A 20,329-nucleotide genomic window follows, 5' to 3' on the forward strand; every position below is an offset into this window, starting at 1 on the left:
TAAAGTTAAAATAATATTTTATATACCTACCTATTGCATTGTATCACATAGGTAGGTACCTATTATGTATACGTAGTCGGTATACTCTATTGGGTATACATATATTGTGACATAGGTAGGTACAAAAGTAAATCACTTCGTAAGTATAAATCGATGGATCGATTTGGACTTGTTAGTAATATTTCCATAATCTTTGTATTTATCAGTGTCAAGCATGAGTACGTAAACCTACAGTTGAGAGACACCTAAGTATGACTCTTACTTTCTAAGATATCTTAAGTACCTACGAGTACATAATGTACCTAGGTAAGGTATTAGTAGTGGCAGTTCAGCGGCGTTATCAGGAACCATACAAAAGATAGCTAAATCCACTAATAAAATCTAAATTAATTATGTATCTGGTTCATTATTTTAATTATCTGAATTAGACACTAATGACCGCAAAACATATTATAATTTTATGGCCGATTCAATAGTTTTTATACCTATCTACCAATGATTCTGACTAAAATTAATACGTGTATTGCGTGTGGGTTCAAATAAATTAAATATTCACAGTGTTGAATAAGGAAATAACCTATGAATTGAATAGATATTAATCAATCACTGTTTTTTGTGATGCTGCTAGCTAAACAGAGGATTCACACGCGAAGTTGGTATCTACCTACTAAATTATAAATAGCTATTAACCTTAAAAACGTGTTATTCTGTTTCACACTAATTATATCATCATCACCATCATTATGATCAACCCATCGCCTGCTAACTGCACGGGTCTCCTCTTAAGAATGTGAAAAGGAGACTATAGTAAACCACGCAGACTTCACATGACTTTGAGAACACAATGGAGAACTCTCAGGCTTGCTGGATTCCACGATGTTTTCCTTCACCGTTAAATCAAGTGATATTTAACTGCTGAAAACACACGTATAAATCCGAAAAGTTACAAATGCGTGCCGGGATCGAACGACCGACCTCCTGAATAGGAAGGGACGTCTTAACCACAAGTCTATCACCGCTTCACAAGCCTTCTATCTATCACATCTTCTTCGCTATCACAATATCAATTTTATTGTAAGTCTGAGATGACTATTCATTATACAGGCGGAGAAAAGAACTGATACATTTCCAGAAAGAGTCAAATTAGAAAAACTTTTGCATTTTGAGCAATAAAATCTACTAACCTAGTGCAAAGTACAAACTATTTGCTCTGCATCGGAGTGCAAACACCTAAACAGGTAGATATTCGTTGGTAGATCTACGTTTTCTTAATTATAACTAGCTGATGCCCGCAGCTTCGCCCGCGTGGATTGGTCAGATCCCCTGCAGCATCAGGATTGAGGAGTTGGAATCCAAATTTTTTGTGAAACAATGTCGCAAAGTTCCTCTATCGATTAAAAAAAAAATTACGCAAATCGGTTCAGAAATCTCAGAGATTTCGGTGTACATAGGTAGAAAAACACAACTCCTTTTTTGAAAGTCGGTTAAAAAAGTAGCCTATGTTACACCCTGGTCAATCCTCTACTTGTCTGTGAAAATCCCGTCAAAATCGGTTCAGCCGTTCCAAAGATTAGCCTTTTCAAACAGACAGACAGACAGACAGACAGACAGACAGACAGACAGACAGACAAAAATTTTAAAAACGTGTGATTCAGCGTTGGTATCGTTCAAATAACCCTATGAGCTTAATATGAGGTAGTTATTTCGAAATTACAGACAGACACTCCAATTTTATTTATTAGTATAGATATGCCCTGCCCCTGCGGTTTTGGCTTATTTCCAGAAACTGCTTACTTCTTTCCATGTCATTATAGGCAGGCACTAAGCGAGTGCGCGGTGCGCCCTATTACCTTGTAGGTATAAGCCTAACAGTTCTTTATTCTTTCCTAGCACTGTTCTTCTTTAATTTGAAAGTCAGCTAAGTAACATTTTTCTTTAGCCACAGCATCTGTTCCATCAATGATGCTCGTCTTCACAGCGTGTGTTAGTCGCTAGCGTTTATTTACGCGACGCCCCACGGCGTTGGCTTGCTTCCAGAAGCTCACTAAAATAGCACCTTTGTCCATGTCATTGTACTAAATGAAACCCTACTCAACGTACGCACGCCCTTTGTAACTAATGAAATACTCGTAATTCACTCTTACTTAGATGAATTAGTAAGTAAATGTGTAGTTAAAAGCAAACAAAACTTTCTTTTTAGCAAATTATGGCATTAATACCGTTGGGTTCGGGTAAGATACCCTAAAGATATATTGATTTCTGTTTTAAGGATATAATGTAGCAATTATACTCACGTATTGATTTCTGTAATGAAAACAAGCTTCACGTTTCTACCAACTTGGATAGGTATTTATGTACTTATTTCAAAAGAATTTGATAACGAACCTAAACAATTGACAAGTTTAAAGAAGTATCTTCACTCTCGAACTATCCTCCGTATCGAATGAATGTTTTTTTCTTCCCCATCCAATCTAAAGAACATTGTAAGGATGCGGAACAAACGAGTCCCTTTATCTAACCCGTCGCTTCATCAAAGTAGAAAAAGATGGTCGACCAACAAAAAGTGGGGCGATTCGTTCGCCCAACCCTTTTATTTTGTTTCGCTCAGCTCTTTTTACTTTTATTCTAAAAATATCGCATTCACGAACCCATTTCGAAAGGAAACGTGATTCTGTCCAAGGTCAAGTGAATTAGTATTCGTATGGTGTTTGCAGTTTGACCGGACGCAAAAACTCGTTAATATGCTGCTTGGAGATTTTTTTAACAATGCTTAGAGAACTGCCTGAGTCGGGCTCCTTCTAATGTTTCTTTACGCAAGTAATTGAATGGATTTGAAGAAGATAAAAAAAGGTGCAGACAAAAGGAGTGGGTTTTGTATTACGTAACTCTGTTAAAGATTATTATTTACATTAGATAGTGTAAGCTTGGCCCATATTAATTATCTATAAACGTGTAGAAGTTACTGATTAAATAGTTGGCGCCACTCAAATCATAACAGATCATAACATCATATTAGAAGGCGTCATTGATTGGCTGAAGTTGTTCAACATCTGATCGATAAACGTACTGTATATAAAATTCTTATAGTTTTTAGTTGATGAATTGTAGCATAATAAAGGATAATATTTGTAATCAATATATAAGATGAAAACATCTTTATTACTTAGATGATTTGTTAAACGAGCTTGATGATTTGTATATTAGTCACTAAGTTTATTCATTGTACAATTTGGATTGGCCGATAACGATAAGATAAAAAGGGGAGTGGCTAATAAACGTGGAGAGGTTACCTGTAAGAGTGGTTTTAAAACTACGACATTCGAAAATATACTAACGTAAGAGGAACAACATTTATTTGACAAATGTAAAAGTTAATAAATTTAAATGTGAAATAAAAGTATAATAATTTATCATAAAGATTGTGTTTGTGATTTCGTCAGACCTTACCCAAAAGGTCAGAAGAGGGACATCAAGAAAATATAATATTTTCTTGTCACGCTCACGACTCAGAGAAACAAGTGGAAATATACAGAGGAACGAGAAAGAAGTGGAGGTCTAAGTAGACCACAGACATTTTGGAGCACAAGGCCAATATTTGGGCCTCAATATATCAAAGTACCTAGTCATGGCATCAAAGGATTTCTGGATAAACGGGTAGGATCTTTCCATGATTTTATTTTTATTGATACCTATTAATGGTATTTTTTTTTTTATTTTTTATTTGTGTGGGTTTTCGTTTTGTTTGTTCTACATTTAGTTATCATTTTGTTAAAAAGCTTTGCTCCGAGTTGGAATGGAAATTATATAACGTTATGATACCTAGAATTACCCACATGTTTATAATTCATCTTGTATATTGGTTATACAAATGCGATCGACCTTCAAATTGTGGTTTAAATAACATTGAGGTATTTAGAAGGCTTATTTTACAATGAAAAATGAAAAATGTTTATTTACAAAATACAGTCTTGTACAATTTTCCTGTGTCTGGTGGTACCCGCACTAGGTTATCCTGTATCGTGGGTACAATGGAATAGATAGTGAACATAGTGTTAAACAATATAAAAAGTGTGGTTTACTTAATGATGGGCGTTATTGTTACTTTTAAATAGTTTTCAGGATGTATCTACTATGTCCTGCCGGGGTTTTATTTCTCATTAAATGATTTCACAGGTGAATATCTCACGGAACGTGGTATTTCAATCTTCACACTTGTAATCGTGTGCCGAATTAGTTTGGTTAAGAGTTACGATAGGGATTTATTTTCACATAGTGGTTTTGTTTTACGGAAGGTGAATTTCTGGATTTAGGTTCAATCGTTTGCTGCATTCATTGTATAGATAGATGTTTTCCTTTTTCTAGCACACAGTGACGCGATATTATCACACAGCACTCATTGGGCATCTTGAATGTTGTTTTGTGAAATTATTATTTTTTGTAAACCGCTTTGGGATAAGGTAGAAAAAGTTACATGAAATAGCTTTTCGTTTTACGCCTGCCAGTGAAATAATCCGTCTCTACTTGTAATGGTTACTAAGTGATTGGGGATATAAAATGTTAATTGATAAAAATGAAGGTGATCCGTTGTAATAAAGTAATAGTGACCAGGGTTAATTAAATTGAGCATTTTGAGAAATATAAATCCTAAAATGGGTGTAAAAGTAGGTATCTCATCTGGTTATTCTTTAACTAAATTTAAAATTATGGTAGGTAGGTAGTCAGATAGTTTTAAATACGGGGTGCATAAATAAGTGTTTTTTTTACAAAAGTGAGGAGAAATGTTTTCATTTATCTATTTTTACCACTTGAAACGCGTAATGTTTGAGTTTCAAACATAACTTTGCTGATAACAGCTCACCATGAACAACCCATGGCCGGCCCACTACTGAGCAACAAGTGTCTCCTCACAGAATGAGAAGGGTTTAGGCCGTAGTCTACCACGCTAGATAACAGCTAATTTACTTTTAATACTGGCACAATAATTTGAGTACTACGAGTAGTAGGTAGGTATAGTATATGGGCAGCGGGGTTTTTTTTTACCTGTATTCACGCAATTAACTGTGTACTGCCGCATTTAAATGCAATATGATTTTGTTTTTATTGGATTAACATCGCTTGGCGGGTTAAATTCCTGGCAAATGTTCTATTAAAATTAGAGTAAGTTTTTTTATGGTAATATACCTACAGTACTGCCCTTAGGGCAGGGCGCGATAATAAGTACCTACTACCAAAATACTATTTTCTTTGTTGTACGAAAGAAATTTTAGGCAAATATCTTTGCACTACGCTCGCGTTGTGGCATGACATTATCCCAGAAATATATTTTAAAAAAATTCACGCTCGCTTGACTCGCTTCGCGATAGTTCAGTTTCGATATGCATTTAGTTAACAAAACTCTCAGGAAACCATGTTTGTTGTGCTCTCGAAATTGATCGGTCTGTTTGATAAAATCGAAATGCGGTGCCTTATAAATTTCGCTTAGGAGCGCCGGTAGTATCTCATGATAATAATATGAATATTGATCATAATTTTTTTTTTTAGGCTGATTAAGCATTGAAGGTTTTTCGGCTGGTCTGGCATTTCGCCTGATTTTATGTTTTTGCTTATTTAGCGCGTTCAGGAAAGCTTTGACAACGTTTTATAACATGAGTATATATTTTTTTTTTTTGTTTTAGTTACCCAAACAGAAAAAAAAAGCATTAAAGATGTGGGACCGAGGGATAAATCTAGTGTGATTTTTGGTTGGATTATGAAGTTGTAGTTAGGGTATTTAAAATAGAAAGATTTCAATTGTAGGAAATGATGTAAAACATGTTGAGGATAAGTTGTGTAATAAAGTCGATAATTCACTAATTGTTGGATGTCACGCGATCTCATTGCGAGGAGGAATCTTTTTCTTGTCTCTTTTTTTTTTTAAAATACGGTGTTCTGACGGGTTTTTATTTACGTCTCGGATTATTGAATACTTTCGGTGTTTGATTGGACGGTTAGAGGTTGCAAAAGCAATCGCCCTCTAATTAAATCATTTATTTGGGCATTAGTTCAATTTGGATTAAATCTCGCGAAAAGCCACGGTGGCTGTCTCTCGCGCGTCTTGGAAGGACATTCCTAATGCCTGTTTTTCTGAGGGAGGGATGCATTATCAAGTGAGATGAGCTGCAATGTTTGCGGCTGATTATTTTGGAAAATTTGCAATCGTGGCAAGTGGAGTAAAGTTTGACTAAACTATTTAATGAACTAAGTATATAATGGATTTGGTGAATGGTTATATTATATAACATTTTGATAAATGGATGAATTTGAAGAGTGTATGTATGTGGTTGATGCACATTTGTTTCTTATTTTTACTTAAGTTATAAAGTATTACATTTGGTGAGTAGTTATTTATATTTGGTAGGGTAGGTTTGATAAACAGGTAGTTATCTTGATTAATAAGTGAGTTATCATTTTATAAATGCGTACTTTAATGTTTGATGTACTGGTATACTTAATAAATGTGCATATTTTCATACTTCAAAGACAAGTTGTACCTATTAGTTTCTTCAAGCTTTTAGTTGCTGATAATTATATCAACATTCTTTAGAGCGCATGTCCTATGGACGAAATCATTTATACATACTTTCACTGTTTGAAATGTTACAATCATAAAGATATAGTTATGACTAGAGGGGGTCATAGCTTGTTGCCGCTCTTGTACATCCATGTGTCAACTAGGTATTGTTATCTCAGTATATTTCAGGGAACCTCCGTTCGGGTGAAAGCGATAGCTGTTGGATAAATGCTTGTTGGGTTATCAGAAGACCGTGTAGTCTTCGATGAGGTTACTTGTAAATATTATAGCGAAATAGTAAGTTTAAAAATAGAATGAGGCTAAACTAAAAAAAATGAGACAAAGATAAAAATAATAACTTAAAGCATTAAAACAGCATAAAGTGAAATAGTAACTTACAAACTATACATACATATTTACGAATTATGTAGATAGATATAGTATTACTGGATTACGTATATCAAATAAGAATACTGTCAGCTCATGTTTTGTTTTCGGCGTGGTAATTTTACGCTTAAAACTCATAAGAGATATCATGAGGTTCGCTTTCGGTAAAAGTTATTAGCTTTAACAGTTAATTGATTTATTACATTATTTATTTATTATACACTCAACAAGTAAAAGTATTTTGTTTTGACAAAATCCAAAGAAGTACCTATTGGATTAATAAGGCAAGGTACGAAGCATTGGCTGGATTTTACAAAATTTAAAGTTTCCTGTTCATTTTTATCATTGAGTTAATTTGAGGCGGAAGGATCCTCTTGAAAATTTTTAAGATTAAGTTATTAGTAAGAAAGTATATTTTGCTTAGGTTAGTTTAAAATGTACAGCCGGTAATTTAAAAAAAATATATATATATTTAATTTTACATAATAGGTGAAGCTGGTTGATGCACCAAAAATCGAATTATCATAGGAATTTAATTAAGCTAACATTTTTATTTATTATCAACTTCAAATATACAGTAGCAAACTGATTAGTTGGAATACATGCAGTGATTGGAATATTTAAGTTCCGATAGAAGAATCTATATCGTGGCTTGTTCCTTTATGGACAAGAATATTTTTTTTGACTCGTGGGACCACTTACACAAAATATCAACGTTCGGTTTGGAGGTCTTCCATGGCTATTCCTACAGTTCCATGACGTATTGAAGAGGCTTGTCGCTTTGGGCACTTTGTCGCTCATCACATCAACCAGCACGGCATTTGGGTATGATGGATGGATGTAGATAGGTACACATTTGATGGGGGGGGGTTTAGTGGTTTGTATCAATAGGAACCAGGGGTTGAATGAGGAAGGCTGAGGACAGTACGTGTGGTGCTTACTAGGGAAGGTTTATGTTCAACAGTGACCTTATGATGATGATGATGACGATGTAGATGACGATGATGATGATGATGGACGTACGAGGATGAATCTTTTACGAAACAAATAAAGGAAAATCGAACAGATGCGGGTCATTACGGTTAACATATAAAATAATGTATAAGGTACCTACTTTCTTCTAATCTTTATGATCGATCAGCTTGTGATAGAGATCTTGATGTCGTAGAGAATAGAGATGTATCGAACGGAATATTTATTTCTTTTTTTTTCCTGCTATTATGTTGATATCGCTTTTCTCTATGAAAAGGAATTAATGATAAACTAATAGGTATCATTCGGCGGCGAGTCGCGACTGTGTCGTTCCCAGGGTCGAATTTGGTAGTTCTGCTTATGTTACTCGAAACGACAAAGTACGCCATATGGTGCATATTATGGCTAAAATAAAATATATAAGTATCATGTGAAATTATAAATCAAAGATTCTTTTTGCATGTAGATATACTGTACCCTGGCGTTTGTTTAACATTGTCCATTAGTACTTCAGAATGTGGATTTTGCTAGGAAAAAAAAAAAACAATAGGTAATTGTAAGAAATATGGGAAGCGTAATCTGCATTAAAAGAAAAAGTTTGAATTGGAAGCAACCAGGCATAGGATTTTCATACATCCGTAATCACGTTCCTTTCAACTCTCTATCTATCACGGTTCACGATACGCCGTTCACGGTTCAGGCCGTGACGCACGTGCAGACGGACAGACGGACGGAGAGCAGAGGTTTAGAAAATAGGGTCTCGTAGGCACCCTTCGAGGGGTACGGAACTGGAGAAAACTAAATTATAATAATGATAATAGGTTTTCTAGGTTACCAAGTAAAATTACTTCTCTTAGGTCGAATTGTATTATGATGGATGCTTATGAAACCCTTTAAAGTAGTTTTTAGTAATTAGTTTTACATGCTCATCCCCAAATCTCTATTGAGTGTTCCTGTAAAATATTGGCTTGTGAGTTATAATTGATACTTCGGACTTTATGCATATACCTACCTTCTTTGATTAAATTGAGGCCTCCTTTAGTTGCTACTGGTCTCGCAATTTTTGATATCTTTATGATTTTTGAAAAATTATTTATAAATTTAGAGTGTCTGCATCTTTTTATTTTAATATTAGCGGAAGAGAACAGAAAAATGAATTTTAGATTAAAGGCTAAATTTGAGTGCTACTGTAGACTGGCAGGTAAAGTTGCGAGGGTAAATAGTTTGGAATTGAATTGAGTTTGTCTGCTATTTTCTAATTATATCGGTTGCTGCGAGTGCTCTAAAATTAAGTTGCAATCATAATCAATACCAATGTATCAATAAAACTGTATAATCCTTCTAGTTAAGGTTAGCAAGAATATTAATTTAATTAATTACTATCTTAATTTTTTTTGTTTTGTTGAACTAAGTCTTTGTCATTTTGGTTGGGAAGTTTACATGTTACTTAAGTTTTAATTTTTTTTTTTAAAGCGATGAGACTCGCTTAAAACAGGATGGCCGAGCTGTAAGCTTGGCCCATATTAATTATCTATAAACGTGTAGAAGTTACTGATTAAATAGTTGGCGCCACTCAAATCATAACAGATCATAACATCATATTAGAAGGCGTCATTGATTGGCTGAAGTTGTTCAACATCTGATCGATAAACGTACTGTATATAAAATTCTTATAGTTTTTAGTTGATGAATTGTAGCATAATAAAGGATAATATTTGTAATCAATATATAAGATGAAAACATCTTTATTACTTAGATGATTTGTTAAACGAGCTTGATGATTTGTATATTAGTCACTAAGTTTATTCATTGTACAATTTGGATTGGCCGATAACGATAAGATAAAAAGGGGAGTGGCTAATAAACGTGGAGAGGTTACCTGTAAGAGTGGTTTTAAAACGACGACATTCGAAAATATACTAACGTAAGAGGAACAACATTTATTTGACAAATGTAAAAGTTAATAAATTTAAATGTGAAATAAAAGTATAATAATTTATCATAAAGATTGTGTTTGTGATTTCGTCAGACCTTACCCAAAAATAGGTACCTACCTACCTATCGATTAAACTGAAATGTTGTAAATTCATTAAATTGAATTAATAAATTACCAAATTAGTTAGGTACCTCCTTACTTAACATAAGTTAATTTAATTTATTTTGTTGAATGGTACAGAGATATCTTGCACCCTTGGGCTACATAGGCTACTATAGATCCCGGAAAATAAAAGAGTTCCCACGGTATTTTTAAGTAAAACCGGTTAATTGTGAGTCGAACTCATACACCAAAGGTTCCGTAGAGTACCTACATCATACAAGAAATAAAAACGTTTTCATTTTTTTTACTTTCATGGCGGCCATTTGGAATTTTTATTATTTGTTGTTATAACGGCAATTTAGAGGTACCTACATATTTTATGACAACTCTCTACCTATTACGGTTCACGAGATACAGCCCGCTGACAGACAGACGGACGGATGGAGTCTTAGTAATATGGACCTGTTGGTACTCTTCGGGTACGGAACCCTAAAAACATAAATGCACATCGATGAAGTTGCGTGCACCACTTGCCTACTTGGTAATCATAGAGTTTCCACGAGGTTTTTAAAGACCTAAGCCAACAATAATTTTTGTAAATAATAATTTATTTTACACACGGCCGAAGTCGCAGGCATCATCTCGTAGTGAAATAAAACATCCCCTTGGTTCGCCTTCCCGGCGAGACGAGTGGAGTTTTCGAATTAATCAGGCGCCGGAAAACCTGGAGGTCCGGAATTGCGAGAAACCTGAGTGAGTCACTCTAACCGAGAAGCCATACAAAGATGCCAGCGAAATAGGGGACTTGATGACCAAGATTTTATATTCGCTCAGTGATAACTGATAATAGATAGAGTACCTATAGCATAGATATGTACTTATAGGTACAAAGCTACTCCTGGGTAGGTACTAGATACCTTTTGTAGAAATTTAAAATAAAACAAAGGTTACAACTTATAACTAAGTATCTTATATAATTATTAAGTACTCACGTGTTTTAAATTTAATTTTAGTTTAGTGGTTATATTATATTGTGCTGACTATATTATGGGAAGACACTGCCTCCTGAAACACAGTTTTCACTTCATCAGGAGGCAGGGCCTCACACCAAAGTCTGTAAATAATGTTCTGCTAAGATAATAAAAATTTATTTATTTATTTAGATAGAGTACCTATAGCATAGATATGTACCTATAGGTACAAAGCTACTCCTGGGTAGATACTAGATACCTATTGTAGAAATTAAAAGAAAAAGGTTATAACTTATAACTATCTTTTGTAATAAACTCGTAAGGACTCTACATAAAGATACATACGAGTAGTTCTAAATCGTTACCTCGGCATTGAATTTCGTAAACTTCGAACTCGACCATCGCTACCTCGAAGTCGAATTTCGTATCCTCGACATCGAATTTCGTTTCCGCGACATGGAACATTGTGACCTCGAAGTCGACTTTCGTATCCTCGAAGTCAACCTTCGTTTCTCAGATTGGTTCTCTTTTTTACGGCCTTGTAGAAAGAAACTTGTACAACTTGAAAAACTTATTTCAATAGATACCTACCTACCTACTGCATTATATTCCTAACTTTGTTTCATACTTTCAGTTACCTCATCCAGAGTTCTGAGGAGAGAAACATAAACCTTATTTTTAATTTGAAAGCTGAAACGACCTCAAAAACCCTCCATTCAACATTTATAGCTCTATAACCTTCTATAACAATGAAATATGCTCTCGACTGCCTGAGGAGGACTAACGTTGTCACGTCGCTAATGAGACGAACCGTCTGTTATGTTATTGTTATTGTCATGAGTGCGATGTAGAATTTATGAAGCCGGCATCCAAGTCATAACCTCAAAGCCGGGGCCGTTGAGCCGCCGGAAGACAGTAGGGGAACGCGCAGCCGCTCAATGTTGTCGCGCATGCGTCCCGCACTTGAACCTACCAGAGAACTATCCACGCTGCACAAAGCCGGAACAGAGCCGAGACTCGCACTACCCGGGTACAACATAAATGAACCGCGACACCCGGGTGCGTTTACAAAACGGTACCATCTTACATTACTGACAAATACGAGCATGTGATAAGATTAAAAGCAAAAATAATATTTTACGTAGTGTTTCTTTTCGTGACTTAAACCACTATCATGTACAAGACCGTAAGACACGGCGAGAACAGTCTTCAGTATACCATACTACCGCAGACGGAGGAAGTCCTAAGTAATAGTGGGTTGAAGGGCAAAGGCCGAGATTACAGCCCCTCCATCCATGTGAGACGTGCTAATAGAAAGTTCGCGCTAAAGTTCGTTTTATTTATAGTAGTCGGGGTAATAGTTTCGATAGGATTTGCATCAATTCCAATTTACAGTGTCCTGTACGCACGAAGAACTCAACACAATCAACATGAAGTTATGACTAGTGCGCCTCTCCCGGCACTCGGGCAGGATATAGCTAGATCAAGGAAAAAGGAATTAAAGATTTATCCGGAAGGTTCATCGACTTTAAAAACAAGTTTAGAATCCAGCGTTGCACCTCTAACTACAAATTCGCCCTCAACATTTAGCCCCACGACAGTGAACAGTGAAAAAGCTACTACTCCACCATGGAATATGCCCGCTCTGAGATCGTGGAAGTTCTCATCATCTTCTACGACTATCCAGCCAATCCCGACTGAGGATAGTGCAGAAATTCCTCTCATTGGAACACCATCTGGAAGTGTCCGTTTACTGGACCATTACATGTCAATATCGATGAAACCCTGGGAGAAAGATACCATTATACGAGCAACTGTAACTCCTGAGCCGATCACGATCCGAAATGTTCTTAGATACTACTCCCGTGCCTTCAACCCGTCAGAGAAACCGGTTACCTCAATTCCGAAACTCTTTGAAGATGTCCTGATAACTACTAAAGGTACAACTACGCAGACTCCGATGACTACGGAAGTAGCGCAAACAAGTGAAAATTCCAAATTGCAGGATTTGAAGGACACACTTCTGTCCGTGGACGACGATGAGGAGTTCAAGGAATCTCTGGAGGTCGACGAAGTTTTCTCTCTTCCTCCACTGAAGCCAGATTCAGCTTCGCCTGGAACGGATTCAGACGAAGTAACAGTGTCAAAGGCAACTGACGGCGGCTGGTACGGCGCTCGGTGGCCATTCGTCGATACGTCGTCATACTTCCAATGGACGGTAAGCGTGATTACGAATTATCTAAATTATGTAATGTTTATATTTACGTGAGCGTGAATTGCGTGATCGATATACCTACCCACTGCTCGTAATCAATTCCTAAGGTGGTACAAATTATGAAATAGGTAGTTAAATTACTTAGTTAACTTTACGTCGTGATTACTGCAGTTTGATTGCGAAAAAAAATGTTACAAAATAGATGTAGAATAGGAGTTTACATCGTGTCTATAGTACAAAAACGTACCTACTAGCTATTATTTCCAAAATTTGAGGAAGAATTTATATAGGCATATCTACATAATTGGATTGTATTAGTTCAGATGGACCTACTTTATAATAAAAACCTTCAAGCATAGAATGTATAAAATTGTCTCACAAAAGACGGTAGATAGGAAGGTACACAAATGGCTATTCGTGCTTCAGAAGGTTTTACATAATATTTGCATGCATTGATGTAAACTTGTCTTTATTCAAAGCCCGTCAAGCTCTTCCATCACTAATCTTTTAGATCACGATATTCAAGTAGGTATAATTTACATTAAATGCTTCCTAAGTATTTTGTAACATTTACTTTCCCTCTCAAAGATCACGTAGCTGTCGATCCCGGTAACTATTAAAATATCGTATGTTGACAAAACCAATTGTCTAATCGTAATTAGTATAACTATACCACCTACAGAAAAGTCGTTACTTCCGACAAGTTACGACTTTTAGGCATAGTGGAAACCGGCTAAGTTTCAGCTTTCCGGAAACAGTTTCTCGAGAATCAAGATGCCAACTAAGTTAGAAAATAAATCTGTTTGATTAATTCCAACGACACCACAGTATTATATAAAATATCCCTACTTAATAGAAATGGCATAAATAAGCAGGCGAAAACATTTTCGGGATATACTCCATACACTCTTTAGCGTTTCAAGTTTCTTTCACTCCAAAAAATCGACGCCACCTGGTAGTAAAGCAACAAAACACAAATCACCGCAATGGTCAAGAGGACTTGGTGAAAAGCTAAACCTACACTTAGGATAGCAATATGTCTAAAATGAGTAGCACACCATCAAAATGCTCCTAACAGATGAATCGGCGAACATCTTCAAATAGGTACTGGCCAACAAGATTTGCTAAAAAGCGAAATAAAAAATGCTTTGAATTGGCTTGAACATAAATGTCTTCAATACCGGGAAAGCGTGTCGCCGATCATACCGAACTTAAATCATACAATAATAATTTAATTGGAAAGAACATAATAATATCACTATACATCCACAGTAACATAATTTTGAAGTGTACCACTCCAAGATCCTCTCCATACTCCCACTAAAAAAATGTTATTGAAACGTTTGTTTATTTAGGGTTATACACCCGGGGACAACCTTCTGCTGCCGCTGCTGGTAGCGGCGATGTCGTCTATAGCGCTGGTCTTCTTACTGGCGTTGGCGGTCCGACGACGCAAAAGAAATACCACTGCCTCCGCACAAATTGGGGTAATTATAAATTCTTTTATACTTAAGAGGATCATCTAGTTGTAAATTTTTATACAAAAAGGGATAACGCTTTCCTCCCCGTAAATGTAGGCCAATTTTCATAATTTGACTATAGAAATGTTGTAGATAGATATACATAATGACTTTGCTCGTACGTTTTAATTTTGAAGAAATATGTATTGCGTTGAAAGTTACTAGCGTCTAAATATCCATATTTTTGATCTAAAATCTTTCTCGAGTATTTTTAGGGTCCCGTACCTGAAAAGGAAAAACGGAACCCTTATAGGATCACTTTGTTCTCTGTCTGTCTGTCTGTCCGTCCGTCCGTCTGAAAACCGCGAATTTGTGGTTACATCATTTAAAAAAATTAAAATGTGTTTCAATTTTCAAAGTAGTTAGTAGTTTTTATTTTTATGCTTCATACTTTTTGATTTATCGTGCAAAATGTCGGAAAAATGCCGGAGTACCGAACTCGGTGCGCGAATCTGACTCGCACTTGGCCGGTTTTTTTAAATGTAACTAAACTAAAAAATCAAACGTACGAGCCGATGCATAATACGTGACCCTTGTTCTAGAAGTTAACCGCCGACCTGCAAGCGGATGACAATACCAACCTGCTGACGGCAGAAAATCCAGAAGAAGCCGAGGAGTGAAGAAGCTATGCTCTTATGCTTGCTCTCAACAGAATGCCTAATATGTTTGCAGGGAATAGGAGATACAGCTGGTTCCTTTAATATTGAGTTCGCATTTGAGTAAAACAATCAATAAACCCATAACAAAAATTACTTCTGGTTTTGAAGTACATAATTATACGACTGCCCGAAAAGGAGTGTAACGTTTTCACGGTATATGTGTTTGCTTTTTTATTCCACTTTAACTTCTAAATGCCTCAATAGATGCGGATGTATGGACCTTTTACTTATATCATCCCAAGTGAGACGATACAATTTTTGAAAAAAAAAAAATACAATATGGCGACCGTATGGCGCCATTTTCAAAATATCTGAAAGTCTTTTTAGTTCGTTTTTGGCAGGGCAGTCGTGTATTTTTTATTTAATTACTACATACTTGTTTAAAGCTTAATGGAATTGAATGATGCAAATACGTATAAGAATAGTTACCTATTTACTGGAATTTGCAAATACCGATGTAAGTATCTAGGTAAGACTTAGATAATGCCAATTAAAGTTTTTATGTGTATAAGGAAGTGAACATTATTGAATTGCAACCGCTTAATTATTGTAGTAGATCATCAGGAAAACGTGAAACTTAAGGCATTTGTCCGACCGCCAACGAGGAAGCAACTAGCTTAGACTATTTTCTCGCTCAGAAATCGTACGATCGATGTGTTAAGATTCCGTATCAATAAGAGATAAATATAAATAGTTGATCGGTACTCGTGCACATTGTCGGCGGAACTTTCTATTCACTAGTAGGTAGGTACGTCGCAGCGACAAAAGCTATCAAGGAAAAAACTATCTCAACTCGTTTCTAGTTTTTGCTCAACTCATTTCTCGCTAGTCGTCGCGTCGGCGGTGGGACAAGTGCCTAAGATAAAAATGTTCCTATCACCCATTCAGTTTGTCTTTTTGACTCGATACTTATGTAAGGCGTTCGAAACATTTTGAAATAAATTATTTAATCGCTGCTGCGCCGTAGTTGGACGTTTCACTGCAATGCTATAAAATCATACGAGCAAGTAGACCTCTAGGTAAGGCGAACCGATCGTGTAGTTCAAGCTAACCTATATGTTGCGTGTTCAAATAAATTTATTGGGTCACATTGTGATTTTGTTGTGAACACGTAAACTATGCGACGTAAAGTTATATATCTTCAATGAGTTCAACTTAGTAAGTACCAATGCCACGATCACGATATGAAACAGCATTTTCAACTTTTTGACCAACTACAATTTATGTCATAGTTGAAGATAGCTGCTTTTTCATTGCTACTAAAAATTAAGCAGGCACTGTATTGTTTGATAATGTTATGGTATGAAGATGAACTCTTCTAATACGCTCGTCTGAAAACTTTCAGTGCCTATTATTTGTATATACGAAATTTTAGCTAGGCTTTTTACTTGAAAGCCGAAAGATTGCTTATTCAGAGATACGATATAATAAAATATTCTGTAGTTAAGTAACCTATATTTTGTATTCACCTAGATTTTGACTGTTTAGGTAAAGTCCAATGCCAAAGCTACCAAAAATATTTTTGTTACGAATGTAAATTCTACAACGTGGTTTATTGAAAGTCATTTATCATAAAGGCGGAAGAAAGTAGACATTTAGAATCAACCATTCATCTTTCATTTTTAGCTTCAAGATAATGTCAGGTCAGGCAATTGATTTTATGATTTTAAGCTAAAGATTATCCAGGACCGTGCAGTATTATCATAAGGTATCCAAAATCAATTTAAATTATCTACATTTCGCATGTTCGAGCTTTGAAAGCTTTTTAGGAACTGTGGACCTAAGTAGATACTAGATACCTACCTACATAGAGACATCGATGACATAGGGTTACGACAATGTCATATTGATATCAGATTAATCCTTGATTGTTAGCCACAAAAGTAAAATGAGGAATCAATGAACGACAAATCATAGAAGGTGCGTTTCTAACAAGCAACCGCACCGTAATCTCAACCGATTAAATAAGCGCAAATCGCGACTGGCTCATGACAGTGACAGTTATGAAGCCACAACTACCTACAGAAGATGCATGTGGTAGGTAGAGTAGTATGCACAACGGTAAGTAGAGATTTTAACGCTATAATGGAGCGTACTGAATTTTTCTTTGCTTTGTCGTTCACTGCATGGGATTCTATCCTAATCAATTTTTGGAACTTAGGTATTTTGCATCAGTCTCAATATGCACGATTTTCACTTGCCTTTTCGAGTTTATAAAATGTACACACGTACCTACTACCTATCTTATATCTGCTTAAAAAGATTACCTATTACTTTGAAGCACATAGAGTACCGACCTTACCTTAAATGACTAGTTAGGTACCTCCTTACTTTACACCAAGGTAGATGAAAGCTTGAAGCTCGGACGTGGGATGTAGATCTACTTATGAACAAGAATATAATATGTAGACAATCCAATAACTATGTACCTACCTATATCATATCTCTGAACATCCCAATTGTATGACTCGTCAGTATTAACAATCCCTGTGGTATATCAAAATAAGCGTATTTATTTGTTTTTGTGTAGTCGTAGGATATAAGATGGAATTTACTTATTTATTATCAATCTTATTGCTACTCGGTTTCAATGTCTGTAAGTAAGTATTTCTTCATCAATTCTTACCTCTTCATTATATATCATTTTGTATAGAAATAAGACTGATATAGGCTTGCGTTGTATTCCAGTAATTGGGGATGTGAAATTTTATGTGTTGAACATATTTTTAACGGCATTATTTATTTGAGTACAGATTCCTACAGGTAAAAAGAGCTCTGGATATTGATAAATACAAGTACGCTAGATAAAGTGTACCATACAAAATGACAGTTGTTTTTTGTGCCAATCCTAAGCACCCCACCAAGCGTACCAGTACAGTAGGATGGTTCTGAAAAATAGGATTGAAAATCGGCACTTTGTGTCAAATGGTCGTCGGGTTGATACTATTTTGACAGATGTCTGATCACAATTTAGTTCAGAGTATGCTCACAGACTCCCTGCTACTATAAGCGCCTAAATGGCGATAATTACGTTGCTTCAAGAATAGGTCGGCCATAGCAAGTCCAGCGTACTTGTATTTGTAGAGGTCAGTGTCTGGACGGCAGGAACGGATCTGCGCATATAGGTACTATTGCTACACAACTGAACGGAAAGCAAATTCTAACTGACGAACCAAAAGCGCGGCGGCACAGAGACCCCTGTCGTTGCGCTTCACTTCATACCATTAAATTAGTACACTGCGCAGGTTCGACATCAGAGTTCTTTTAACCTGCTGGCATGTTATATTAACCTTTTGCGTGTTATAATATAAATCAATGTTAGTATAGGTATATGGTAACTACCTACAAGTACTACCACTTATAAGTTACGCCGATGTACCTGTGCAGATTTTTTTGAATGGCGCGAAAATATCTCAGCCAATCATAGCACGCGTCCCTCTGCTATTGGTTGTTGCCTACGCGCCATGTTTTGCACACGTGAATAATGAACGAGATAGCACGAGTCTGTTATTCTTGTGTTTAAAATCTTAACGCCAAGCAAAATGGTCTGTATTTCATTGGTGTAGAAACATTCAGTTTTAGTTGGTGTTAGGGGTGTTAGGTTGCACTTTTCTGCAGAAACGAATTTTGCCGGTGCGACTTATAATGTGGTAGTATTGTACTGGTATCATGATTCATGGCATGCGTATTGTGTAGTAAGACGGGAGATAGATAGCTAGGTAATTGAACTTGGATTGAACATGGACAGTCTGTGTACGTTGGAGAATAATAGATGCAGGGCTGAAGTAACACTTGGTCAAACGATAGCAATCATCATCATCATTATCATTATGGTCAACCCATCGCCGGCCCAATCTACTGATAACGGGTCTCCTCTCAGAATCTACATTTTGAATATTATCCGCACCAAGTAGAACTAAATTCGAAAATAATATATTTTTTTGGAAATTTCTAAATGACAACGTTGGGGTCCCAAGGTACACCTACTAGAGTGGCCACCTCGCCAGTATTGGAAGATAACCGTTAGGTGGACATACGACATACGACATTAAATACATGTCGTAGGGAGCCGCTGGATACAAGCGGCGCAAGACCGTGATGTGTGAAAGTCCTTACAAGAGACCTGTGTCCTGCAGTGGAAGTTTATGGGTTGAAAATGATGATGATGAAACGACAAGAGGGTCTGGTAGGGCTAGGGGCTCATCTTGGCTCACTTGATCCAGTTTTACTTCCCCATAAGTCTCCATAGTGCATTACAATGGCGTTGATTGAACTAAAAGACTTAAGAGCCTGACACGCATTTACGTAACACCATAAATACATTATATCACGCTAGCAATATTTTATATCATACAAAATGTATATCGCACATAATAATATATTTATAGATGTTAAGTTTATAATATTAGCTTTTGTGTAATAGTTTGTCTTGAGGCAGTGTGATTATTTTATATGCTGGAAACACCCACCATGTACATAATGAAATAAATTGTTTTCCCACTGAAGTCTTATTTAATTATCTCTATAGCCTATAACTTTAGTTTAGCGGTAAAATTGAACTTCAAGAATAAACAAACCAGTGAACGACAAAGCATAGAAATATTCCATCCGCTCCATTATAACGTAACGAAATCTATATCGCGGTGAGTGTATATTCCTACCGCACACTCTGGAATATACTCCATAACTGTTACTTTGGGTAAGCCACTCACGGCAGCGGCCAGTGTCGCGTGACAGTACGAATCAATCATGATTGTAGTTACGACTTACACTAGTTTAATTGGTTGAAATGACGTGTATAAAAACGTGACTTAGTGGCCTCTATTTTTGAATAACAATAATTATGGTCAGAAACGCTCCTTCTATGCTTCGTCGTTCACTGGAAAAAAAACTAATAATTAAATAAAGACAAAAGGATTTTTATTTTGATTTTAGACCTAAGTAGAATTCGTCTTAATGACATCTTTATACTGATGGTTTTGTATGCAGTTGTGCATAATGCTTACTACGTAGTCTG

At 36.1% G+C, this 20,329-nt stretch overlaps 1 protein-coding gene across 2 annotated transcripts; it reads left to right on the forward strand.

Moving 5' to 3' along the window:
- The first annotated feature begins 11,914 nt into the window (after positions 1-11,914).
- On the forward strand, positions 11,915-19,817 carry LOC123873330. 2 transcript variants are annotated; one of them, XM_045918139.1, is made up of 3 exons: positions 11,915-13,136; positions 14,489-14,620; positions 15,196-19,817. In XM_045918139.1, the coding sequence occupies exons 1-3, from the start codon at positions 12,093-12,095 to the stop codon at positions 15,271-15,273; spliced, it is 1,254 nt and encodes a 417-aa protein (XP_045774095.1). In that variant the 5' UTR covers positions 11,915-12,092; the 3' UTR covers positions 15,274-19,817. The 2 variants fall into 2 exon arrangements, with proteins under 2 accessions (XP_045774095.1, XP_045774096.1); XM_045918140.1 differs by having other exon boundaries at positions 15,199-19,817.
- Positions 19,818-20,329: the final 512 nt, after the last annotated feature.

This window comes from Maniola jurtina, chromosome 16, assembly GCF_905333055.1.
Source record: "Maniola jurtina chromosome 16, ilManJurt1.1, whole genome shotgun sequence".
Taxonomy (NCBI): domain Eukaryota; kingdom Metazoa; phylum Arthropoda; class Insecta; order Lepidoptera; family Nymphalidae; genus Maniola; species Maniola jurtina.